Here is a 22,038-nt window from a genome sequence, read left to right as displayed (position 1 = left end):
AGGTGGACACTCTTGGTGCACCCCTTTGTGGGCTGTGTGCACAGTCTTGTTGTAGTTAAGCCTTGCTTGTTGTTAGTATCACTGGGAGGAATTTACCTCCAGGCCAATTGGTTATGAAGATCAGCTATGTCTATAACAGGAGAACTTTTGTGCTGGAGACACCCTTATAAGGCAAGACTTGCTTCAGTGGGGCTTTGGTGCTCACTGAGTCTGCCCCCTGGGTGTGTTCCTTATGGATCTGAGGAGCTGTAATCTTGTCCTACTCTGACCCCTTGGTACACTGACTGTTGGGTCTCCAAGGAGGTGCTAATTTAGCCTCTGCCTGAGGCCACCTATTAGGAGCTACAGAGAGATGTGCAGGTTCCTCTTTTTTTGTTTGGGTTTTGGAGGTGCCCAGATGAGGCCCCGCTGTGAAACAGTGCAAGCTGTTCTGGGGACTTTGGCCTTCTTTTGGAAGTTTGATAGGTAAGTTTAGATTTTACAGGACCAGGCCATTCATATCCAAAAGCCTCTGTGCATAGCTTGGATGGGGTGGAGTCTCAGGGCAGAGCAAACAGCAATGGCTTCCCGTCAGCCCTGCCCTAAGAGGCCCCAGGGTCTCAATGTCCAGCAGTAATTGCTGCAAGCACCTCTCAGAGAAAGCCGCCCTTAAGTTCTGCCCGCTTCCAGATAGTCCAGTTTCTCCCTGTATGAGTCTGGTTCCCCAGAGTTTCTGCCCAGAACTGGAGTTGAGAGCAATCAGGAGCTTCTGTCTCCCTCTGGCTTGAAAAAGCCAGCCACGTACTCAGTTGCCAGTCCTCTCCATGTGCCCACCTCCATACCTCTGCCTTCCTCAGCTCCTCTGAGTCTCAGTGTGCTTTTCTCTTTCCTTCTAGTTGTAGAATTTCTACTCAGCCAACCCTCCTGTGGTTCTGGATGATGTCCATTTTGCCTTTTAGTTGTAGTTTTGAAGTTGTTGTGTGAGGTGGCAAGTTTAGGCATTTACCTATGCCGCCATCTTGGTTTCTCTTAGGTCTTTTAATCTGAAAAATGAATCTGTGATTATCACATGTATGCAGGAGCACCTGTAGGATAAATTTCTAGAAGTGAAATTGCTGGGTTGGCCGAAACCGGTTTGGCTCAGTGGATAGAGCGTCGGACTGCAGACTCAAGGGTCCCAGGTTCGATTCCAGTCAAGGGCATGTACCTGGGTTGTGGGCACATCTCCAGTAGGGGGTGTGCAGGAGATAGCTGGTCGATGTCTCTCTCCAATGGATGTTTCTAACTCTCAATTCCTCTCCCTTCTTCTCTGTAAAAAAATCAACAAAATATATTTAAAAAAAATAAAATATATAAAAAAGAAAGAAAAGAAATTGCTGGGTTGAAGAAAATCAGGATGTAATTTTAGGGAGAGTTCAGAGGATGACTTTTGAGTTTTCATTGCATATTCATCTTTTCTATTTAAAACATTTTTATGAGCAGGTATTACTTTTATAATTTAAAAATAATTTATTAATGAACTGATTAATGTATTTGTTTTATAAATTCTGTGTTTGCATAAATTAAGCCTCTTTAAAGTAATAGATATGCATTATTTTTGTTCCTTTTCTTTGAAACTGAGTTAACCATTTATTCATTTTTCTCAGATGAAAGCTAAAATTGAAGCTCGCTCAGCAGCTAAAACCAGTGGAATCCTGTGGGCTGGATTGGCGCTGCTGTCCGTTCAGGGTGGGGCTTTGGCCTGGCTCACTTGGTGGGTGTACTCCTGGGATATCATGGAACCAGTTACATACTTCATCACATTTGGAAATTCCATGGTCTTCTTTGCATACTTTCTAGTGACTCGTCAGGTGAGTGGTGTGTTAGGAAAATAGTAAGTTAGAACATTTCCAAATAATTCCTTATCCAATTCAAGTAATGAGCAATAAAGCCTTTTTATTTCCTGAATTATTGCTATCTGGGTTGTTATAAGCTGATAAATTTTCTTGTTCTTTTTCATGAGAATAGAGATTTATATTCAGCCCAGAGAAACTATATGTAACTTGTGTAGAAAAACAAATATTACAACTAAGAGATTCCTCCATTGAGATGACACATTAAGTTTATGTTCTTTGTTCCCTCATCTACAAATAAAATTGACCCAGTGTTGGGGTCGTTGAAGGAGGAACGCACGAGGCCAAAAATGGGTAAAGAATTATAAATTTATTTTATATTTGCAAATGGCATCAGGGGGCAGAGTAGGGGGAGCGGGATATTTATGTCTCTTATAAAGGTCAGCCAGAGTAGCTGGTCAGACCAGGTGCAGGTGGGGGCCAGTTGTAGGCAATTCACTGTAAAAATGGGTGAAGTAGTTTACTGGAAACTGAAATCCAGTATCATAAAACCTATAATGAGAATAATGGGAAAATTGCCGGGAGGGGCAAGAGTCCAGGCATGGCATAATGGAGCACAAGAATGTGCCTTACACCAGTAACTTTAGCTTTATCTTGTGATGATTTTGCCAAAAATCTCCATTTCTCTTTTTCTCCCAGTATGTGTGATTTCTCTTCCTGGCTGATTTGTTTTGAAAGTAGCAGCTGATCTCAAATGAGACGAAATGTTTTCCTTGGTTGCCTTATGCTTGCTCTGGAAGCTGCTGCAACTATTTTACTCACCTGCCTTTGATTTAGTGTTGCTAAGGCATGTATGTTGCTTGCAGAGGCATTATGTTCATTTAAAACATGTTCTCTTTTTTTAGGATTATACTTACTCAGCTATTAAGAGGAGGCATTTTCTGCACTTCTTTTATAAGAAATCAAAGCAACAGCATTTTGATGTGGTGCAGTACAACAAGTTAAAAGAAGATCTTGCTAAGGTACTTTACTGGAAGCATTTTACATAGTTGGCCTTGTGTGGGAGCCAGAACTTTAGTATCAAGGAAATATAATTGGTGGTTTACTGTCACTGGTTAAATTTTTGATGCATTGTGGTTTGTTCTGTGAAATAATTGACTTGTCTGATACTATTCCATAGCCTACAATTTTATTGTCTTCTGTATTTGATATGGTGATAGCTTTAAATGTGTATGTGAAAATGTCTTAAATGACTTTGAGGTAGTAAAATAATAGCTTTCAATAGAAATCTTTTTCTTGGCGAGTATGTATATTTAAAGAAAACAACCCAATATCTGGCTCATTTGTAATTTGTCACCTTTTAAGAACATAAAAGAAAGAATTCTAGGAAGGTGGACACTAATAAAGAATTTTAAGCTCTTAAAAGGCATTTGCAAGTTCTGCCTAAAACTAAGAGAATCAGTATGGTATGCCTCCTTTCATGTTTTTCAGTTGTCAGATGAGCAGACAGAGGTGCTTAATGTCACTTGCCCAGGTATACACAGTTAGAAAGTTGGGGACCAGGGTATGAAACCAATACATTGTCTCTGGAGCTTATTTCTTAGGGAGCTTTTAGGCCGCCCAATGGACTCATTAGCTTGTTCAGGTGGCAGTTTCTCAACATGTAAAACAAATCTTAACTTTCTCTTAGTAATTGTATAAGAAAAAAGTTCCGGTAAAAATACCTTCTATTGCTCAATAGCCAGTAAGCATCATATCTTTTGTTATGGAACCTTCTCAACTATCCACTCCTCAATTGAAAAAAACACACCGAGATATTACTAAAATTAAATTCGTAATCCAAAAATTAGAGTTAAAGAGACTTAATTTTTTTTAAAATATATATTTTATTGATTTTGTACAGAGAGGAAGGGAGAGAGATAGAGAGCTAGAAACGTCGATGAGAGAGTGTCATCGATCAGCTGCCTCTTGCACACCCCCTACTGGGGATATGCCCGCAACCAAGGTACATGCCCTTGATTGGAATCGAACCTGGGACCTTTCAGTCCCCATGCCGACGCTCTATCCACTGAGCCAAACCGGTTTTGGCAAGTATTCATTTTTTAAGGTAATAAAGTTGAGGGGGACAAAGAGAAGCTGACAGGTTACAGAGTGGATTCTGTTTTGGTTTGGTTTTGTTTAAAATTTTTGTTAATCCTCACCTGAGGATATTTTTCCCCATTAATTTTTAGAGAATAGGAGAGTGGGAGGGAGGAAAAGAAGTAGAGAGAGGGAAGAAAGGGAGAAACATTGATGTGAGAGAGACATATCAATTGGTTGCTTCCTTCATGAGTCCCAACCAGGGCCAGAGATCAAACCTGCAACCCAGGTACCTTGTCCTTGACTGGGAATCGAACCCAGGATCCTTTGGCCCATGGACCAGCACTCTCACCACTGAATCACACTTGAAAACCCATTATAAATGGGAAAAGCTAATATAACAAGAACTATAAGAATGTATTAGAAACTCGGCATTAGTCACTGGTAATTTAGTATATGTATTGACCTAAGGAGACATTTTCTCCCCAGCAATCATGCTGATGTGTTTCCTATGCTTTCTGATCAAGGACTTTTTCTTTTCTTGTTGACAGGCTAATGAATCCCTGAGCCGGTTACGCCGCTCTCTCTATTTGCGAACACAAGTAGAGGAACTCAATGAAAAGAACTAATCTTACATTTTTAAATGTCATTGGATTTTTTCATTATGTGTTGATTTTGCAACTTAGAAACTGGAACTTTTTTGAGTTTTGAATTTGACTGTTTCAGTATCTTTTCTTAATAAAAGAAAATGCTTGCAAAATACTGGTATTCTTGCGAGTTGTCACTTGAGATTTTTGGTTTGTGGATTTTCACTGCTTGTTGAGGTTTAATGCTGGAAGGAGCTTGGGTGTGTCCATCAAAATCAAAGTGGCTGCTGGTCAGTTGGCACTTAACACTGAGAGCCTGTCCTGAGTTCACTGCCTGTGCGGAGGGGAAATAGGCGTGTGTTTGACATTCACTTTCATTCTTAGGCTTTGCTTAGAATCATCATTTATTTATTTTTAAAAAGTTATTTTTATTATAGTTGACATATAATAAATAATATACTAGTTTCAGGTGCACAACATAGAGATTCAGTATTTATATACTTTATAAAGTGATTACAATAAGTCTAATAACCATCTATGACTGTACATTCATTTCATTTTAAATACATAGCTGTTGGAAGACTTTTATAACCTATACTAATAAAAGGGTAATATGCAAATTGGTCATGATGCCTTTATAGTAACAGCTGACCAGCAGGCTGTGTGGGGCGACCATGCTGGCAGGAAGGGCAGTTAGGGGTGATCAGGCAGGCAGGCAGAGAGCAGTTAGGAGCCAGCGGTCCCTGGGGTTGGGCCGAAACTGGCACTTGCACATCCCCTGAGGCACATGTGTCAAACACAAGGCCCGCGGGCCAAATCCATCCCGCCAGGCCTTGCAGTGTGGCCCGAACCGTGCTGTCATCACTGCACTCCGCTGCGTTTCCATCACAATGACAGTTTATGACTGTTCAGTAAACCATTCGGCCCTCGATTTAGGCTGGATTTTAGATTTTGGCCCCTTCTCTGATTGAGTTCGACACCCCTACAGGGGTTTCTGATTGGAGAGGGTACAGGCTGTGCTGAGGGGACCTGTTATCCAAGATTTCACTGAATTTCATGCACCGGGCCTCTAGTTATATTATAAAATGTCATTTAAAATGTTTCATCTTAAACTAATATTTATGGAGATAAATATTTTTATATGTTGTCAAATACTGTACTAGGTGCTTTACATATATATTATCTATATAATCCTATGAGGTAACTATTTTTAAAAAAATATATTTTATTGATTTTTTTACGAAGAGGAAGAGAGAGGGATAGAGGGTTAGAAACATTGATGAGAGAGAATCATCGATCAGCTGCCTCTTGCACAACCCTACTGGGGATTCCTTGACCGGAACCGAACCCAGGACCTTTCAGTCTGCAGGCTGATGCTCTATCCACTAAGCCAAACCGGTTTTGTCAAGGTAACTTTTTTATTCTCACCTGAGGACATACTTTTATCTATTTCATTCTATTGATTTATTTTGCTTTATTTTATTTTAGAGAGAGAGGAAGGGAGAGACAGAGATAGAAACATCACTGTGAGACACATCGATTGGTTGCCTCCCACACAGGCCTCAACCACGGTCTGTGCCCTTGACTGGAATCAAACCTGGGACCCTATAATTACAGGCTGATGCTCCATCCACTGAGCCAAACCGACAAGGGCAGTGTTACTTTTTAACCCCGATTTAATAATAAGTTAACTGAAGCTTAGCTTAATTTGCCCAATTGCACGCATTTCTGGAAGATTTAAGCATCAACCTATAGTAGGTCATAAATCTTTGTAAATTTACAACTAATGGTATTTAATCTGTTATTCAGGATTTCACTGTTTCAGTGTTTGACAAGGGTAATGATAACAGCCTGATATCATAGATTTGCTTAAAACGACACCCTCAATGTTTTCAGAGTATTCTGTATCTTTCAATCAGATCAGAGTCAGACTTACTGTATCTTAACTATAACACAGTGATCACTTGCTATTTGTATCAATATCTGAAAATGGGGATTCTGAATTAGCAATATATTAAGGTTTTATTAGTTAAGAATATACACTCATGTTTTTTGTTTTTTTTTAAATATATTTTTATTGATTTCAGAGAAGGGAGAGGAAGAAACATCCATGATGAGAGAATCATTGATCAGCTGCCTCCTATGAACCCCCTCCTATGAACCAACTCGGAATTGGAGCCTGAAACCGGGGCATGCTCTCTAACTGGGAATTGAACTGTGACCTCCTGATTCATAGATCGAAGCTCAAACACTGGGCCATGCCAACTGGGCACTCTAATGTTTTTTTTAATGAATATCTCCTGGGAACTGAAAAATATTCCCAGATCCCAATTCCTGTGTGTGTGTGAGTGTGTGTGTGTGTGTGTGTGTGTGTGTGAGTGTGTGTGTGTGTGTGTTCCCACATCAAGGATTCTTGATCGCCTGCAGGGTGTCTTGAGGACTCATCTCAATTCTGACAGTCTGCATGGGGATAGAATGTGACTCCAGTTTTAATAAACACTCCCTCAAAGTCACCTGGCCTCGTATTGTGAATTTTTCTTGCACAAACTCAAGAACCCACACAGAACTGGCTGGGCTGGGGCCGTCTCATACAGGGCCAGGCTCCCTTCCCAGTGACAATGGCTCATGTATGCTTTCTGGTTCTCCAACATGGAGGCTCTCCCCAAAGAGGCCAACTGGTTGTCCTCTGGGTTTTTAGATTTTTAAATTGATCTTTAGAGAGAGAGAGGAAGAGAGAAACATTGATGTGAGATCAAAACATTGATTGGCTGCCTCCCATACATGATTGGGAATCAAACCAGCAACCTCTTGATGCACAAGTCCATGTCAACCAACTGAGCCACACCAGCCAGGGTGGGCCTCGTCTTTTGGGTGGAATTTGGGGAGGTGGGCTTCTCAGTCAGGGAAAATATAACAAGTGGTGGGAGGAGTCCACAAACTGGTCTTAGCTGTGTTTTGGTGGGATGCCTCTCTCACCAGAACTGAGCACATACAATGAAAAGAAGTTGGTTGGGAGGGTGGGATTCCAGATTTAACAGAAAACAGAGTAAATCCAGTGTAAGAGAGAAAGAGTGTGGGGTCAGGCAGGCTCTTAGAGATTCTAGGCAATTAACCTGACCTCTCATCAAAATAATTATATCACTAGAGGCCTGCTGCATGAAATTCATGCACTGTGTGTTTGTGTGTGTGTGTGTGTGTGTGTGTATTCCTCAGCCTAGCCTGCACCTCTCCAATCTGGGACCCCTTGTGGGATGTCTGGGATTGGGCCTAAATGGGCAGTCGGACATGCTTCTTACAATCCAGGATTGCTGGCTCCCAACTGCTTGCCTGCCTGATTGTCCTTAATCATTTCTGCCTGCCAGCCTGATCATCCTCTAACCACTTCCTTACGGGCCCAGACACCCCCAACTGCCCTCCCCTACTGGCCCAGTCACCAGTAACTGCCCTCCCCTGCTGGCCTGGTCACCCCTAACTGCCCTCCTCTGCCAGCCAGCTGGCTCCCAACTGCCCTCCCCTACAGACCTGGTTCTCCCCCACAACTGTCCTCCCCTGCAGGCCTGGTCACTCCCAGTTACCCTCACCTGCAGGCCTGGTCCCTCCACCACTGCCCTCCCCTGCTGGCCATATTGTGTCCACATGGGGATGGCCATCTTGTGTTGGAGTGATGCTCAATTTTCATATTTAACCTCTTTATTATATAGGATTGGTTTGCATGAGAATAAAGTGAGATAAAGTACTTTGAACATGCAAACCCAAGATAGATATTTTACAAATGTCTCACCTGAACGTTAAGTTCCAGGAGAACAGAGATGGTGTGCTTTGTTTGCTGATGCACTGCTCCAGTGCCAATGATATCTGGTCCATATTAGGTACCCAAGAAAGAGGGAAAAGGCCTGTGGCATTTTCAGGTGTAGCGCTGGGGAGAGTGTAGAACATGGGAAGGATGCCTCTGAATTCTTGCACACAGTCAAAAGGAACATCTGGGAAGATGGGGTGAATTAGAGTAGGAGCTGGGAAGCTATTACCTATGCCTGTTTTTATAAATAAAGTTTTATTGACAAACAACTATTCTCATTTATTGACCATGGCTGTTATTGCACTATAGTAGCAGTTGACTAGTTGCAATAGAGACAGTGTACCTGCCAATATAAATGAATAAAAATATGAATTAGAAAGACTTGGTAAAAACATGAATTATTCTTGGGTTTCAAAAACTTTTGAAAACATTATAAAATTTTATTTAAAAAATTCACAAAATAAAAGTTAAATCAGCCTGATATTTTGAGTAACCTTGCAACTTAAAAATAAAAATCAAGTATTACAAATGTTTGTTGATTTTTATTTATAGTAATTCCCTGAAGATTTAGTTTATCTACCAAACCCTTTCACCATGTGCAATATGAACTATTTAAAAAAAAAAAAAAGTTCTCTCATTAAACTTAAAGCGTTTTAAATTGCTGTACCATAACCTTCAATCTAGTGACATTTTTATAAAAAGAGAAATCTATTTAGACTACAAATACATAAAAAACAGCTTCATTTAGATTTTTGGGAAGAAATGCAGCTTTTTAGTTAGCATGGAGGCAAAGCAGGGGATCTGCTTCTTTCCAATTGCAGTTTTGTCTACGCAGAAGTCCACTCGGCGTTGAGAAACTTTCCTGTTCACCAGCGTGAGGATTTCTGTGAATTCTAAGGAGGAGCCGAACCTTTTCAGCATCTCACACAAATCTTGAATGTACCAGGAGCCATTCACAGTTTCCCGATGAGAATAATAACCTAAGAAAGAGGAGGAAAAGGGACACTGAAGTTGTCTGGCATTCAGTTACCGTAACTTAAAACACCTTTATAATCACAAAGGTATAAAGCCTCAAAAAACCTTGGAAAAGACAAAGATGTGTCCATGATTCAGTTTTGTACATTTTCCCTGTTGACTATTCTCATGTGGGAAAGGGATCAATTCTATATAGTTCTATCAAAATGGGGTTAACTCTACTTAATTAGCTAAAAGTTTCCAAGATAGTAGTAGCCAGGCGATGATTTTGAGAGAGGAGAGATTAGAAAGAAGGATGTCATAAAATTACTGCAAACCAACAATCATCACCAAATATTTTCAACAAAGCTTTCCATGTGTATGACCAAATGACACTATTGCCAGCAGTAATTCCTAGCAGGCTGCTAATATTCAATACAACTAGACCCTGGTAGCTTTAGACCTGGGAGTTCTCAGGGATGACTGTTCTGTAAGGCATTCTTACATTTTCACCTGTCACTCTGTGCCACTTGGCCAAAGAAAGCCACCCTACGCCTGTGAGCTTCAGGGCCAAACCACCTGGTCCCAACAGAAAACCGTGATCCACGCCAAGCCAAGATGAAGCTCACAGGAACTGAGCCCCGAGAGCCAATCCTACGTGTGTATTAAACACCCACACACCTTCTGCCACAGAGTAGCACATGAGGAAGTCCGCGCCAGCAGGCAGGGTGTACACGGAGGCCGCATCCACCTCGGTGAAACCGCCATCGGGCCAGTCCGGATGGTCCACCTCGTCCAAAGGCAGGACTGGCACATCGTGCTTGTTTCCCCGACATGCCTGCAAGACACGGAGGACAACCGCCTCACTCACTGACCTCCCCCTGCTTACTGTTTACCTCGGATATATATATATATATATATATATATATATATATATATATATATATATATAATTCAGTACACCTTCATGTGGACACCAACAGAAGCCACTTCATAGGCATTTTATTTTTAATTTTTAAAAAAAATTTAAAGAGTTTTAAAAAATATATATTTTATTGAGATTTTACAGAGAGGAAGAGAGAGGGATAGAGAGAAACATCAATGAGAGAGAAACATTGATCAGCTGCCTCCTGCACACCCCCTACTGGGGACATGCCTGCAACCAAGGTACATGCCCTTGATGGAAATCGAACCTGGGACCTTTCAGTCCGCAGGCTGATGCTCTATCCACTGAACCAAACTGGTTTCGGCTACAGGCACTTTAAACCTCAGCATTCAGGTTTAGAGCAGACTAAAGTGGAGTCCCCCCCCTCCTCAAGTTTTTTTTAGTTAATGTTTGAAAAAATATTGGCATCCTCAACTATACAGTAAATTCTGTTGATTGATAGGTACAGTATAGAGGAGAAAGTGTGATTTAAAAAATTCCTTATAGGTAAATCCTAACAAGCACTTATCACAGCAGCAAGAGTCATCCTTTCTTTTAAAACCTATAGTATTTGCCCCAGCTGGTTTGGCTCAGTGGACAGAGCATCCGTCTACGGACTGAAGGGCCATGGGTTCGATTCTGTTCAAGGACACGTGCCTGGGTTGTGGGCTTGATCCCCAGGAGGGGGTGTGCAGGAGGCAGTCAATCAATGATTCTCTCTCATCATTGATGTTTCTATCTCTCCCTCTCCTTTCCTCTCTGAAATCAATTAAAATATATTTTAAAAAAGAAAAACTATAATATTTGCTTAAATAATATGTTCCCAGACTGGGTTTTGCTTACCTACCGGCAGCCATAAATGGTTAAGGTTAAAATGACAATATTTGACTTGAGAAGTGTGCCTTCTTCCTTTTGCTGCTACTTGAAAGTGAGGTCTCAAATTCTTAGCTGCTAATTCTGACTCACACAAAGACTAGCACTAATTTCTATTCATAAATGACTATCATGGACTCAATTTTGTCCCTTCCCTTCCAAAATGTGTATGATGAAGTCCTAACCGCCAGTACCTCCAATGTGATTGTAGTTGGGAATTTGGTCTTTAAAGATGTGATTAAGGTAAAATGAGGTCCTATAAGTGGCTCCTAATCCACTATGACTGCTCTTGTTATAACATGGGATTAACACACACACACACACACACACACACACACACACACACACAGGAAAGACCGTGAGGGGACAGAGGGATGAGACAGTCATCCACAAGCCAAGGAGAGGGGCCTACAGAGAAATCAACCCTGTTAAACCTTCACCTGACGCCTCCACAGCCTGTCAGAAAGTCAATTTCTATAGTTTAAGCCAGCGTTTTTCAACCGCTGTTCCGCGGCACACTAGATGTTGCCTGGTGTGCCGTAGGTGCAGACAAGACAAGAATTTTATAATTTTTCACTATTTTGTTTACTTAATATTTCATAATAAAGTAATTATAAAATACTTTCTTTGTGTTTATTTGATTCCTATTCAAGAGAATTACTTTATATATAGTCAATATAGGCACAGAGTTAAATTTTTTAACATTTTCTAATGGTGGTGTGCCTCGTGATTTTTTTCATGAAACAAGTGTGCCTTTGCCCAAAAAAGGTTGAAAAACACTGCTTTAAGCCACCCAGTCTGTGGACTTGGTTCTGCAGCCCTGGTCTACTCACTACAGTGACCTGACAGACTGTTAATATAAATGCACCATCGGCGATGAAATGGTTAAAGAACGAAAAGCTTTCAAATGAACAGAAAGTCCTTTAAAAGTCCTGAGTGATTTCAAAGTTTTCAGATATTAAAACCAGGAGATTTTAATCTTATTTAGAATTATCACGTTTATTTTCAGACTTTATTTCCTACCGTCTTCCTAAATATAACATAAAATACCTGGAACTTGATGCCATCAGTTTCCAAATCAATTGCAGTAAGAGCTAGCCTCTATTTTTAAAAAATTAGTTATGTTTTATTTTATTTTAATTTATTGATTTCAGATAGACAGAGGAGGGGAAAGGAAGGCAAGAAGAGAGACATCCATTTGCTGTTCCACTTATTTATGCATTCACTGGTTGATTCTTGTGTGTGCCCTGAATGGGGATCGAACCCACAACCTTCATGTACTGGCAGGACACTCGAACCAGAGCCAGCCTTTAATTGACGGGTTGCCATGTGCTAGGCACTGAGTGTTTTTCATGTGTTAGGCCAGTTTGATTTAACCTCACAACCACGCCCTGAGGAGGTGCGCTTTTATCTCCTTCTCATAGATGAATCGGAGGCAGTGAAGTGTTTTCCTCCTTTGTGGCTATCCTCCCATAGGACAGCTCATTAGTCATTTCCGGTCCTCTGCTCTTGGACAGTGTTGGTCCCCCTTTTGCATGAAGCAGCAGCTGTCATTTTTCTACCTCTCGGGGCCACTCTCCTCGGCATCTCTCCTCTGCTCACTTTTCAGGCTATCCTCGCCGTGGGTCAACTCATTTGCTTCCCTTATCATCCATCTCCTCATTACTCCAAAATTTATTTCTCCAACCCTGGCTGCCTCTTGGGTTCTACACCTGTCCTTCCAACTGCATGTCCCACAGACACCTCAACACAGTTGTCCACACAAGAAACCAAGGAATGATCTGTAACTTCTTTTCTATAGACCCCCACTCCCTCCCCTCGATGTTCTATGGCAAGATGTAGTATGTGGCCATGGTGCCCCATGCCATTCAGAAATACAGAACTGCAGCCGAGACTGGTTTGGCTCAGTGGATAGAGCATCAGCCTGCGAACTGAAAGGTCCCAGGTTCGATTCCCGTCAAGGGCATGTGCCTTGGTTGCGGGCACATCCCTGGTGGGGGGTGTGGACGAGGCAGCTGATCGATGATTCTCTCTCATTGATGTTTCTAATTTTCTATCCCTCTCTCTTCCTCTCTGTGAAAATCAATAAAATATATTTTTTTAAAAAAGAAAAAGAAAAAAGGAAAAAAGAAATACAGAACTGCAGCACTGGGACCTCAGGAATTCAATTTTTTTGTTCAAAATTCTTATTGATGTACCAGATGATGTTATTCAGGCCTAGAAATAGTTTTATCCTAATATCAACTTTTTATCCTAATACCAATCCAGGGGGACACACAACATCTCGGTGGAAGGGAGAGTGTGAAAGGATGAAGCAAGCTAGGACTCGAATGCTCCATGCCTGCACCCCTTCCACCGGCTCACACGCACTGCAGCTCCCGGAGGACCGGCCTGACTGAGCAGGCGCCTTGTACCACCCTCACCCAGCAGCAGGCACTTTCTCTGTGGCTCCACCTGGGTCCCAGGCTGGCCACGAAGGAGCACATCGGTTATTGTGAGTCATTTCAGATGCCCATCCAAGCAATAAAGACACTGAGTGTCTTTATTTTTTAGGTTAAGAAAGAATTACTACCAATAATTGAAATTGCAGCTCTGGCTAGAATTCATAAAGGGCCTTTCCAGCACTGGGGAAAGCTACTTTGGAAGTTGGCTTTAGATCTTAATAATCACAGGGACAGGCCCTGGGCTTTATACTTAAGATGTTAACATCACCAGTCTTACCTGAATGATAAATATCTTGGGTTTTCCAACCAGGCCCTTACACTTGTCTCCTTTGAACAAGCCAGTCAGTGTCTGAATTTCAATTTTGGCATCAAATGCGTAGATGTGGTTGCCTTCACCATGACTCAGGAAAACGCATACAAAGCAGTCGGCATCTACATGGCAAGAGGTTGATGCTAGAAAAACAAAAAAAACAAAATTCAGACAGAAATCAAGATCAGATGCTTATTATCTAAGTATTAAATTCAATTTACTAAAACTAGCATAAGTTAATACTTATGATTGCAGGAGGATGAGAACTTGTTATTCTTAGAATAAATGAAACACAACTTAAAAAATTTTTTTTTAATCTTCACTTGAGGATAATTTTTCCATTGCTTTTTAGAGAAAGTGGAAAGGATAGAGAAAGACAGAGAGAAACACCGATGTGAGAGAGACACATCGATTGATTGCTTCTGGCATGCCCCGACCAGGGCCAGGAGCCTGCACCCGAGGCATGTGCCCTTGACTGGAATTGCACCCCGTACCCTTCAGTCCACAGGCCAATGCTCTATCCACTAAGCCAAACTGGCTAGAGCCACAAATTATTTTAAAAATCAAAATTATTCAAGTTCAAAATAATAGTTTGAACAGATTTCATTAGTTTTTCTAAAACACAGAACAATGACACAAAACAAAAGAGATATCATGGGGAACTCCCTTCAAGATCCAAGCCCTTTTGGCAATAAAAGTTACATGAGTCAGCAGAGTGCCGCTTAGAGTGGACTGGAAAGACCCAGAAACTACTTAATTCTCTTTGAGTTGCTGTACCTCCAATGAATACAGAACCTTTAATGTATGTCTACAGCACTTAGAGCTTCCAAAAGAGTATTAAGACACAATGTCCTCCAAAGCTTATGAGCAAACAAAGTAGAAAATCTGGTAAGCAACATATCATCTAAAATGATATACAAAAATTGTATTTAATAAAAGAGTTATATGCAGATTGACCATCATTCCAACACATAAGAGAGCAGCCCCCATGTGGTCAAAGATCCTGCCCCCATGTGGACACAAGATGGCAACCACAAGATGGCCAGCAGGGAGGGCAGTTGAAAGGGACCAGTTCTGCAAGGGAGGAGAGTTGGGGGCGATCAACCTTGTAAGGGAGGGCAGTTAGGGATGACCAGGCCGGAAGAGGGAAGTTGGGGGCAAACAGGTTAGCAGGGGAGCAGTTAGACCTCAATCAGACTGGCATGGGAGTGGTTAGGGGGTGATCCCGCTGGCAGGCAGAAGTGTTAAGGGCAATCAGGAAGGCAGGCAGGCGAGCAGTTGGGAGCCAGCAGTCCTGGATTGAGAGAGGGATGTCTGACTGCACATTTAGACCCGGTGAGTCTAAATGGACAATTGAACATCCCTCAAGGGGTCTCAGATTGGAGAGGGTGCAGGCTGGGCTGAGGGACACCCCTCCACCCTGTGCAACGAATTTCATGCGCCAGGCCTCTAGTAAAGTAATAAAATGATATGCAGGTTAAAGGAGAACTCTGGTATGGAGATTAAAAAATAAAAAATAGAACTATCATGTGATCCAGCGATACATCTGGGTATTTAAAGAAAATGAAAACGGAAACTTGAAAAAATATATGCATCTCCATGTTCATGCAGCATTACTTACAACTCAGATATGTAAATAACCTGTGTTCATTGATGGATAAATGGATAAAGAAACTGTGGTGTATATATATATATACATATATAGACATACACACACACATTTAATACAAATATATAAAGTAGATTATTATTCAGTCATTAAAAAAGAAAGAAATCTTACCATGCAGCAACATGGATGGACATAGTATGCTAAGTGAAATAAGTCAGAGAGAGACAAATACCATATGATCTCATTTATATTTGCAATATAAAAATGGTCACTAGACATTCTGAAATGTACACATATATCGAATCATTCTGTTGTACACCAGAAACTAACATAATGCTATACATCAATTATACCTAAAGAAAGAGCTCTGCGGAAAGTTTAAATTATATAAATATTATAATATTCCACTGGCCAATGACTTGAAAATCCATGGCATGCAGTGATTATTATGATAAATTGTTAAAATACCTATTACACACTGATATAGAAGTAAGAGGTAAAATATTTAAATCACCAGTATTTTGAAGCCAGTAAAAACTTATCGAGTATGACCTTCAGGAGACAAGTAGGAAAAATCAGTGATGGGATGTAAATAAAAAATACTACATATATTCATATGAATTTAAGAAAAAAAAAAAACACACAGTGGTAACAATGTGAAAAATTAGTACTCTCTTGAATTTGGCAGTTAGTATAATTAAATATGTTACTGTTTATAGTATTAAGCAAGTTTCTATAAATCTGATTCTTATTTTTAATTAGGTTGGCAAACAAGACATTTTCTTTTATATAAAAAATGCTTTTATCTTGAGGGACGGTTTTGACAAATCTATAGGTAGCAATTATATTTTTGGTCCTGGAAAATAGGAGGAGCTCAGTAAATATTAGTGGGCTGCCCAGTAAATAGTATACCAACTGTTCTGTAAATGCATGGTGATTATTTTTAGCTATTGCTTAATTTTTTCAGGCTAATATAAGCAGTTACGTGAATATGTCAGCTAGTTGTAAAAAGTTGATTAGAAGTGTCCTTATTGGGTGATCATGGGGAGGAAAACTTAACATTTTACATAAATTAAGAGATTTGGTAGATTTAATATGTTATTTTTAAGTATTCACATGTTGCAGTTTGCTAAAACTACTTTAAAATTAATATCAATGAAAGTGGCCTTTGTAAGTCATCTAAAAATGTTACAACTCAGTTTATCACTTTATAGCATGCAACTTCTATATGTTTAAAGTTATTTAGCTTTATTTCTTTAAACTTAATAAATCATATAATATATATATATACATATACATATATATATATATATATATATATATATATATATATATATATATAAAATATATTCTATTGATTTTTTACAGAGAGGAAGGGAGAGATATAGAGATCTAGAAACGTCGATGAGAGAGAAACATCGACCAGCTGCCTCTTGCACACCCCCTACTGGGGATGTGCCCGCAACCCAGGTACATGCCCTTGACTGGAATCGAACCTGGGACCTTTCAGTCCGCAGACCGATGCTCTACCACTGAGCCAAACCGGTTTCGGCAATCATAAATATTAAAAAAAATAATAATAAAAAAAAAATACTTAAGAGTACGGAAGGAGTCAATTAAAAAATCACTAGTGTTTGCGTTTTAAACTTTTAAGTGCCAAATGAAAAGGCCATTTTATTCATTTTTAGAGGAACAGACTATAACTAATGGTATCCTGAAGATAAGCGTTGGAGGAATAATACTTTGCAAGGGTCTCTAAATCTGGTGGGTAACATCTTCACAGAGATGCAAAACCAAAAACCTATAACCCATGCCAAATTAATTAGTGAGACTTTTTACTACACAGTTAATTATTTGGATCTGTCTTTACAAATAGGGTTATAAAGTACTCAATGCCATCAGGGGAAGACAAATAGGAAAACTACTTACCCTCATGGATTTCGAGCAGTAGGTCTCCTGCTTTAAGATTGTTAAAGCATTTCACTTCAAATCCTAGTTCTGAAAGCCTGGTGATAGAATCAACTGAATATTAGCTTATGAGCTACGCAAAGTTGTCACATACCCTACTTATTTGAGGAAATTTATATAGTTTTGGTGACACAAACATTGTCTTTTCTTTCATGGAAAAGAAAAATCAAATATGACACTGACAGTTTTCCTGGGTCATGCTCAACAGGAAAGGATTTACTAGTAATGATAACAAAGTTAGAATATGGTGTCTACTCTGCAAATACAGGTGACCCTTGGACAACAAGGGTTTGAACTGCAAGTGTCCACTTTCACAGATTTTTTTTTCTTTAATGAACACCTGTACTGTTTCCGATCCTCTGTTGGGAGTTCATGGATGCAGGGGGTCGATTGCAGGCATTGTCTATGCCATCCTACAGAAGGGACTGGAGCATCTGTTCATTGTGGTACTCACAGGGGTCCAGATCCACTCCCCAGTGGATACTGAGGGACAACTTAGTTATGGAGGAGTCAGAAGTTAGACGTGGACTTTTGGCTGTGCGGGGGCTCAGCACTCCTCACCCTGGAGTTTTAGGGCCAACTATGTATCTGTAACAATGCAGAGCCTGCTCACCGGGAACAGAACAGGGTCAGGAAGGAAACTCAGGCAGGTTCTTAGAGGGGGCTATGCTTTGTCAAAAACTCTTGCTCTGTTATTTCTTCAGTGCAGACGAGTTTCCATCAGTAGTTATCACTTAAGTCAGTGGTTCCCAACCTTTCTAATGCCGCGACCCTTTTTTTATATATAAAATATATTTTATTGATTTCTTACAGAGAGGAAGGGAAAGGGATAGAGAGCTAGAAACATCGACCAGCCGCCTCCTGCACACACCCCACCGGGGATGTGCCCGCAACCAAGGCACATGCCCTTGACCGGAATCGAACCTGGGACCCTTGAGTCCGCAGGCCAACGCTCTATCCACTGAGCCAGACCGGTTTCGGCCCGCGATCCTTTAATGCACATGTGTCAAACACAAGGCCCGCGGGCCAAATCCGTCCCGCCAGGCCTTGCAATGTGGCCCGCACCGCGCTGTCATCACTGCACTCCGCTGCGTTTCCATCACAATGACAGTTTATGACTGTTCGGTAAACCATTCGGCCCGAGATTTAGGCTGGATTTTAGATTTTGGCCCCTTCTCTGATTGAGTTCGACACCCTTACTTTAATGAATCGTAATGATGGTTTTAGGTGACCCAGCTAGCGGTTCTCAACCTGTCCCCTAAGACCATCGGAAAACACAGATATTTACATTACGACTCATTAACAGTAGCAAAATTACAGTTGTGAAGCAGCAACGAAAATAATTTTGTGGTTGGGAGTCACCACAGCACGAGGAACTGTCTGTATTAAAGGGCCGCGGCATCAGAAGGTTGGGAACCACTGACTTAAATAACCGCACCACCCTGACGTATAGGTAAAACTGCTACCTGCGGGTGAGATTGTCTCTGTCTGCGTTGGTGCCTCGCCTGTCCGCCATCCCTAGGTGCCAGAGGAACCTCTCGTGGTTGAAGATTAAAGCCAGTCCTCTCCTCTTGTGGTTCATTTTGTACATGACTCCCGGATCAAACATTTCACTGTTAATGAGAAATGTAAAAAACAATCACTTCAGGTTTTTTTTGTGTGTGTTTTTTTAAAATATTTTATTGATTTTTCAGAGATAGGAAGAGAGAGCTAGAAACATCGATGAGAGAGAATCATCGACCAGCTGCCTCCTGCACACCCCCTACTGGGGATGTGCCCGCAACCAAGGCACATGCCCTTGACCGGAATCGAACCTGGGATCTTTCAGTCTGCAGACCGACGCTCTACCGCTGAGCCAAACCGGTTTCAGCAATCACTTTAGGTTTTATTAAACAGGGAGCTCCTCCGAGCCCCAGGGCCACGTGGAGTGTGGACAGAGGTCTGCCCTTTGCTCCTCCGCAGGCTGACCCGCCCCTGGAGCGCACTGAAGCCCTCAGGGCCACGCCAGCAAGGACAGCCCTGAAATATTTCTGTACCAACAGGTAAACAGCGGCCACTGTGACACCCACCCACCACCCATCTACATGGGTGTGTCTCTCCCCGGGGTCTCCAGGACAGTGGCCTGGCCGAGGCCACACCAACTCTAACATTCCAAACATCACGCTAAGTCCTTTCACAACCAGGGTAATATGCAGGCTAATTACCTACAAATGAACTCTTCCAATGTGAAACCTGCCCTACTCTACTCTACCTTCCTTTTCCCAGCACCTTTCCTGCTTTGATCGTTCCAGTCTGACCATGACCACCACAGGAAGAGACTCTTATTAGAAAAGACAATATTTTTTTACCTCGTGCAGAAGGCATCTGTTTCTGTCATGTTTTGCGTCTCGTCTATTAAAACAAAAGTTGATTTTTGTGAATTTACTTTCTGACTTTTGGCAGCGAAGCAGCAGGAAGTCCCATCTGGATGCCCTTGACCCCCACACACTAAGGGTATATGAAAAGAAGGAAAACTGGTGCATAATAAGCAAATGAACTATACACCGATGGCTTAATTCTCCCTCACACCCAACTCTTAGCTGCAAAGTTGCAAAGAATATATCATGCAGAGAAGTGGAGAAAATATGCAAATGAATTCATTGTAAAATATGCCTAGAATTGACAGTCCTTTGATTATGGAACTCAATAGAAATAGGAAATTGCTTTGTCTATGTCTTTTGTTGTTAATTCTCACTGGAGGAGTGGAAAGACAAAGAGAAACATCGATGTTCGATTGGTTGCCCTGGCCTGCGATTCCTTGACTGGAATCGAACTGGCGCCAAAGCTCTATCCACTGAGCCAAACTGGCTAGTGTCCCTGACTATATCTTTTTTTATTGATTGATTTTAGAGAGAGAAGGGAGGGAGTGGGGGAGAGAGGGAAGGAGAGGAGAGGGAGAGCGGGAGAAAGGGAAGGAGGGAGAGGAGGGTGACGGGGAGAGAAGGGAGGGGGGAGAAAGGGGAACAGTTTGTTGTCCCACTAGTGCATGCATTCATTGGCTGATTCTTGCCTGTGCCCCGCCTGGGATCAAACCCGCAGCCTGAGCGGATTGGGAGCGCCTGAGCGCCGGGCCAGGGCCTGAAGTTGCTGTGTTTTACAGAACACATTTCTGTAAACGTCCTTCCACTCTCACTGATGCGAGCACTTCTTCAACTTTTCTTTGTGAGGAAACAACACCCGACCCAACCTCCAAAGCCAACTTCCCGTGCCCAGGCGCCGGGGACGCCCGGACCCCGCTGACCGGCAAGTGCCCCGGCGCCCCCGGCGCCCCGAGACCCGCCCGGCGCCCCGGACCCCCCCCCAGCACCCGCGCTGCGCTGCTGCCCCGGAGCCCAGCGCTCCCCTCCGGGACCCGCACCTCCTCCCGCCCAGCCACGCCGCGGAGCCCGCGCCCCGGGCATCCCACCTGCAGGCCCGGCCTCCCGGGGCCCGGGCGCCGAGCTCGTCGCCACCGTAGCGTCCACCTCCAGCGCAGCGGCCATGGCCCCGGCCCGCGGTCTCTGCTCCCCAGAGCCGGTCCCGCTTCCTATAGCCGCTCCGCAGCGCCGCCCCTTCTCCGTCCCCGCCCCGGCCCGGAGCCCGGGGCTGAAGGTTCTTCCTTCCAGCGGCGCTGGGGGTGGGGAAGGGTTAGGCGGGGGGCGCGGCGCCTCGGGCCGGGGCGGACGTGCGGGCTGAGCCGCCGGCGCCTGGGGGGACCGACCGGCCACTGGGACGTGTCCACAGGGAGCGTCTGGTCTCCTGCGGGCCACCCTTCCCCGAAGGCTCGCTCTCCCTGACTCGGTCAAGGTTAAGAATGTTGTCTTCGCTTTTCAGGTTGTGAGCCCTGAGGACTAATAATAGGGCTCTTGGTGGCTAACTTGGGGGTGGGGGTGGCTGTGGGGGAGCAGAGCCTAGCAGCCATGTCTGCACAGCGGCCCCTCCTGCCATCTGCACTTCGTGAGGAGCAGCTGAGCCCCTGCACCGAGCTGCCCGCCTGCAGCGTCTCTGCGGCTTAGAGGAGACCCGGGAACCCCCCTTCAACCCAGCAGTTTCCCTGTCCAATCAGAGCTGCGCGCAGCCCCGGCCAATCAGGGGCCCGGGTGGGGAAGGCTGGCCAATCAGGGGCCCTGGTGGGGAAGGCTGGCCAATCAGGGGCCCTGGTGGGGAAGGCTGTACACATAAGCTGGTGCCCTCGGGGAGCGCCCTTCCCATCTGGAGGCCCTGCTGCCATCTCCCAGCTGTCTTCGCAGCCATTCTAACGGTTTAGCGTTTGCATGAGTTTCCTCCTTTACCGCACCCCAAATTGGGGATTGAATTGGTGGTGCTGACCACGGGATGACAACGTGGAGTTCTTTTCCCAGGGAGTGAGTTACAGGATTTCCAAGCCTGGCTTTCTTTGTGTAGAACTTGTGAAAAGTTGACCTACGTGGAGTCATTTTAAAACAGAGCAGGAGCAGCCATTCCAGATGAGCTGCTTGTGTGTCTTGCTCCTAGAACCTTTGCAGTGTTTGAACGGGGCAAAATAACATTTGGAATGGGCCAAGCAACACTCTTTCAAACCACCGTACAGCTAATGGGAAAGCAGATATTCTGCCCATGAGGACTGATGATTATGGACATTTTTAAAAATTCTTAACCAGTGATACAGTGAGCTATAATCTTTT

The 22,038-nt window shown here is 42.9% G+C and overlaps 2 protein-coding genes across 3 annotated transcripts in view; one reads left to right on the top strand and one right to left on the bottom strand.

Annotated features, from left to right (window-relative positions):
* MCUB (mitochondrial calcium uniporter dominant negative subunit beta) overlaps window positions 1–4,652 on the top strand; it is an 89,278-nt gene extending 84,626 nt beyond the window's left edge. Inside the window, exons 6-8 of the mRNA XM_036409099.2 lie at window positions 1,626–1,829; window positions 2,717–2,833; window positions 4,442–4,652. Coding sequence (XP_036264992.2) covers window positions 1,626–1,829; window positions 2,717–2,833; window positions 4,442–4,519 — 399 coding nt within the window. The 3' untranslated portion in view covers window positions 4,520–4,652. The remainder of the gene's footprint in view (window positions 1–1,625; window positions 1,830–2,716; window positions 2,834–4,441) is intronic.
* A 4,243-nt stretch (window positions 4,653–8,895) lies between these two features.
* Window positions 8,896–21,386, bottom strand: CASP6 (caspase 6). Of its 2 annotated transcripts, XM_045589036.1 has the most exons (7): window positions 20,802–21,386; window positions 19,705–19,747; window positions 18,823–18,969; window positions 17,318–17,394; window positions 13,747–13,922; window positions 9,909–10,065; window positions 8,896–9,253 (listed from the first exon to the last, which is right to left on the bottom strand). In XM_045589036.1, the coding sequence occupies exons 1-7, from the start codon at window positions 20,875–20,877 to the stop codon at window positions 9,018–9,020; spliced, it is 912 nt and encodes a 303-aa protein (XP_045444992.1). In that variant the 5' UTR covers window positions 20,878–21,386; the 3' UTR covers window positions 8,896–9,017. The 2 variants fall into 2 exon arrangements, with proteins under 2 accessions (XP_045444992.1, XP_045444993.1); XM_045589037.1 differs by lacking the exon at window positions 19,705–19,747 and having other exon boundaries at window positions 20,802–21,385.
* Between the last annotated feature and the right edge of the window lie 652 nt (window positions 21,387–22,038).

This window comes from Pipistrellus kuhlii, unplaced genomic scaffold, assembly GCF_014108245.1.
Source record: "Pipistrellus kuhlii isolate mPipKuh1 unplaced genomic scaffold, mPipKuh1.p scaffold_m20_p_1, whole genome shotgun sequence".
Taxonomy (NCBI): domain Eukaryota; kingdom Metazoa; phylum Chordata; class Mammalia; order Chiroptera; family Vespertilionidae; genus Pipistrellus; species Pipistrellus kuhlii.
The sequence above is the reverse complement of the archived record's forward strand: the minus strand, read 5'-3'. Positions and strand labels throughout refer to the sequence as shown.